General features: G+C 49.0%; 1 protein-coding gene across 1 annotated transcript; it reads right to left on the bottom strand.

The window, feature by feature from the left end:
• Positions 1-2,573: 2,573 nt before the first annotated feature.
• On the bottom strand, positions 2,574-3,595 carry J4E82_009511 (uncharacterized protein; the record flags this gene model as incomplete). Its single annotated transcript, XM_051735735.1, has 2 exons — positions 2,574-3,306; positions 3,363-3,595. The coding sequence occupies 2 exons, from the start codon at positions 3,593-3,595 to the stop codon at positions 2,574-2,576; spliced, it is 966 nt and encodes a 321-aa protein (XP_051584536.1).
• Between the last annotated feature and the right edge of the window lie 1,108 nt (positions 3,596-4,703).

Genomic DNA, 4,703 nt, shown 5'->3' with positions numbered 1-4,703 from the left:
GACAAGGACTCACCCGCAAAATGACCCACAACACCAAGGAAGCTTAGGTGGTTACTCGACGTCCACACGTCGACGCTTATACTTATTTTGCTTCGCGCTGTCGTTACGAGCTTCTTGATCTCCTCTCTCCGCTCCTCCAGGGTTACTCTCGTGTATTCAGCGATCGTAGCGGTTGACGTAGGCAGCGCCTTCAAGAGATCGCTTCGATTCCATGTAAGCAACCCTCGTAGCTCAGGTGAGGTTGCAACTAGAAAGCTAATATCTTTTAGTATTACCCAGTCAATAAGAGCGGCTTGGAGTTGCTCCTCTTGCCACGGCGTATGCGATACAAGTCGATTCGAACCAGCAACCCTCGCAGCGTCAAACGGGGAGCTCCATCTTAGATCTTCCTGTACAACCTCAGGCAGAAGGCCTGTATTGACGTCAATCCGGTGGACCTTCTTCATATGGTTGATGATATGATTGTAGCCGTCAACAGTCTTGATTTGGTCCTTTAATTGCTCATTGTGGCAGCGCTTACAAAGCCAGTACTGCTTTATCTTCCCGTCTATTTCCTTGTACGTGAGATGTACCCCATAACGCCATATTCGGGATACAGTACGTTTGCCAAGGAGTTGACTTTTATTTTTTACTGCGTACGATAAGCTCTGTGGATCTAAGCGTTGCCCAAGCTTGTATACGTGGCTGAAATCAACATCAAACGCAGGCTCGTTGTCGTCAAAACTCAGCTCAGAAACCTGTGAGGATATACCCAACGGCGTAGGGGTTACTGGAGGTAATTGAGATGGCGATTCTGATGGTGCTGTACGGCGAGAGGCAGCATGGTGGTATACAGGATAGTTTGACGCGGAGGAGTTGACTGACGGGGTTGAAGGAGTACCCCGTACCCAGCTTCTGAGTTGAGATTGAGACATATTCAATTGATGATACTGACGATATACAGCTGGCGAGAAGCCTCTATATCAACAAGCCCATCATCCCAGCCACCTCCCAGCCACCGCAATACTCAGTCACCAAAACAAAACTTCTCACAATACCCACGATACCCACGAGGTTTCCAGCTTCCATCCACGAGCCGATACACCCTGTACAGCTATCGTGAGGTCTATCCAGCTTTCCGTGGTGTTGTTGTTGCCTCTGTTGCGCGATATCTCAACGATGAGCGATGAGGAGCCGCTAATTGGGCTACAGTCAACCCACAACACCACGGAAAGCTAGATAGACCTCACGATAGCTGTACTTCCTCATCGAGGGCCTGCCGTACGCCAAAAGCAAGGTTCTATACCGCGTAAACCAGCTATATCTCATCATGCAACATACAAGGACCCCCGTAGCGCAGGTATATATACACGCTGTTGTGAATAGAGACTTTGCCGTCTCCGTTAACTACACCTACAATAGCGTAGTGCGGTTACTAATAGGGACTTGTCCCGGCTTCCTTTATAAGCCTCTCTCGGGTGTAGTTGGAACCACTGTAGTGTTTTTTTTTTGTTCGAATTAGGTTACAAACCTCTCTTTTTGCTTCTTTTTGGATACAGGTACGCCTACAGCAACCGCAACACTAAGAAATCAGCTGTATAGGACTCCTACGCTGTTTTTTCGGCTTCACAGCGATCCCCAGCCAAAACCCGATAACTCCGAGCCGTACGCCGTACTACGGCTCCCAAAACTTCACCCCCTACGGATACGATACGGACCAATGAGAGGTCTCCTACGTACGGCTTACGTACGTCGTATCAACGTACCGTACCCCGCCGTACTACGTTACGTTGGGAACGCTGTGTATAGCAAGCACGAGAAGCTCCGCATCCAGACCGTACCAGGTTTCGTTGGGTCGTCCGGTACACTAATGGGTACGCTACAGTTGATCAGTTGGGGTATAGATGGCTTCCAACCGTTTGAGCACTTCCGAAACAATAAGGGCCTGTGGAATCTCATGCTCCAGGCACAGCGCGAGATACTGACCCTGTCGCGGTTCGGATTGATGGGATGGCTGTTGTCTTGGCTGATAGGGTCTTGGGCGACAGTAAAGATGATCGTGGGCCCAATAGATAGTGCTCTGCCGTTGCACTGTCATATCTTCAACGCGTTTCACCATGGAGGGAAGGTTATCAAGCAAGACCTCAAGGTGCTAGAAGATCTAGTAGTTGAGGGGCAAAGTGAAGGACATGTGATGGTAGCATTGAGCGAGATCATCCGAATGGCGGAGGAGCATGTAGCGAAGAGGTTGCCATCATCTTGAGGGCCTTGGGTAGTCGAGCAGGTACGTGAGAGGTGTTGTTAATTCCGAATTGTCATACCAGATTGCGCAGTTGCATTCTAATCAAGGTAGCTACACCCATTTCGATTTCAATGGGTAATCGAGATTCAGCGAGGACGGCTGAATCTAAAGATCTTGGCAGGTGTATAGCGCTTTGAGGTTTTTCTGCAAAAGGATGATATGAGAGGTCAAGGGACACTGCTTGAATCTCCTGCTACTGCCCTTGAATGGACCACACGGTGCTGGGCAAGGATGCGTCTACATTTCGTGATAGAACTGTAGCTGACTAGGTCTATTGGCGCATCTGAATTCTCTAATTCAACCGCTCCACGTCTTCCCTAGTCTTCTCCACACCCAGAAGCCATCCAATCGCCAAGATCTGGTCTGAGAAGGACTTCTTCGCCAACTCCATCTCCCGAAAAACGCTAAAACCATGTGGAACACCGGGGTAAACATCTAGCTTCGTCTTCACTCCAAAATATCGTAGTACTTGTTCGTAGATAAGTCCGTCGTCCCTCAACGGGTCCGCACCGCACACCTGGATGTAAACTGGTGGCATACCGCTATGAGGTGCAGGGTGATTAAAAGGCGAAAAGTCCGCGGAATGCACATCAGGCTCGTACGCAGCCAGCATGTAATCTATCGTACCCTTGTTCAGAATCATAGCGTTCTCGTTCTGATTCCTAGAGAACCAGAGGTGCTTGTAGGCCTGTGGCACGATCTCCCCGGACAGCAGCCATGGTATAGCGAGAGAAAGGCCAGTAATGGGTGGTGATGATTTACTGGAAAACCACTTCTGAGCAACGACCGCTGCAAGATTGGCACCTGCAGAAGCGCCTAGTAGAACGAAGCCTTTGGAGAGGTCGGCGCCGAGCGTGCTGGCATTTTGGGAGAGCCATCGAACGCTATCGTAAGCATCTCGGGCAGCTGTGGGAAATTTATGGGTTGGTGCTAGGCGATAAGAAATATTGACCGCTACAGCAGAGTAGAGGTTTGCAAGGACACGAGATACTGAGCTCAGCTGAGTGTTGTCACCTAGGATGAACCTGGTTGTGGTGGTTATTGACTAACCGACGTAGTAGAAAGAGGGTAGTGAACATACCCTCCGCCATATATCAGCACAATTAGAGGTCTAGGCTGTTGTGATGCGACTTTAGGGCGAAAGATGCGAATCTGCGAGGGTGTGCCGTCTCGGAGAGGGATATCAACGACTTCTCCCTGGTCAAGCGTGGGATCAGGAGGTGGCAATTTAGAGAGAAATTTGTTGAGGTTCTCTAGCCCATCGATGTTATGTTTCTGCTTGTACTGCTTCGTTGTCAAGGAACGTACTGGCATCCCGACGAGATTCTTACAGCTGACAATTCTGGACTAGAAATAGATAAGGTTAGCAAATACAAACTATGACTGCGAAATAGATGAAAAAGTTACTCGTACTTCTCCACTGCAAGTGCGGCGACTTTGTCTTTAGTATCATAAGACATCTTCTTTACTTTCGAGATGGTATACGAAAGATAGGACTTGAACAGCAAGGTTGCAATGAACTCGACAATGGCATGCCATCTCGAATTAAATACAGGCGTACGGACGAATGTCTAATGAATTACTGCATGCGCTCGAAATCAGATATGCGAAACGGACAATAATAAGCAGCTTTGAAGCGCATGCATCCAATAGGCTACTGAGTCGCAAGCTTGAATTCTGGTGCGAAGCTTCTCGGTCTCGGTCTCGGCTCAAGTACGATGTGTCTTTTTTTAGTCGGCGGATACCTCGTTAGCGCGACCGCCCTTTAGCTTCACCAAATTGCTCATGCGATAAGTACAACGATAGATATAGTCTTGAAAGCCTTACTACAGGCAATGGATGTTGTACGTACTTGACGATGTTTCAGAGACAATTCTCCCCATCGCGTGCGGCTAACACTGGGCCACCGAGTTGAAGAACGTGTCTCTTGATACGACCCCGCTACCCTATTGGGCCTACCCGGAACCTCTTCTTGCTGACTGCGACTCCGTCAAAACGATCAGACAAGAGACAAACATCTTGTAAAGACGTACGGATTGGGGTAAGATAGGCTTCTCGGACCCAGCAACCATTCGAGAGGCATTGTGCCGCCACCCTGTCAGCGCAAAGGCGGATATCTGGTCCTTGAGAATGCTGATATAGAATATGGTGTGTACCACGCTTGTTAAAGAAAGATCTGACAAGACTTGCGCATACAGCATCAAAGCTCTTCTCGATTCGCAGCCGGTAACACGTTTACATCTTCCGACAATCCAGGCTACGACACGATGTGCTTCAATGCGCACCAAGCAGTAGTTTACTGTTCGTCGATCAACTCGGAACAGCGTCTTGATCATGAACAGGCGAGGCAGAAGGCGGAAATGGAGTCTGGAAAGTCGTAAAGGCGGCTAGGTACCACCCATTCAGACATCGTGAATGGCAG

This window comes from Alternaria postmessia (assembly GCF_024291825.1).
Source record: "Alternaria postmessia strain BMP 2775 chromosome Unknown scaffold_92, whole genome shotgun sequence".
NCBI classification, from domain to species: domain Eukaryota; kingdom Fungi; phylum Ascomycota; class Dothideomycetes; order Pleosporales; family Pleosporaceae; genus Alternaria; species Alternaria postmessia.
This window is presented reverse-complemented; position numbering and strand designations above follow the sequence as displayed.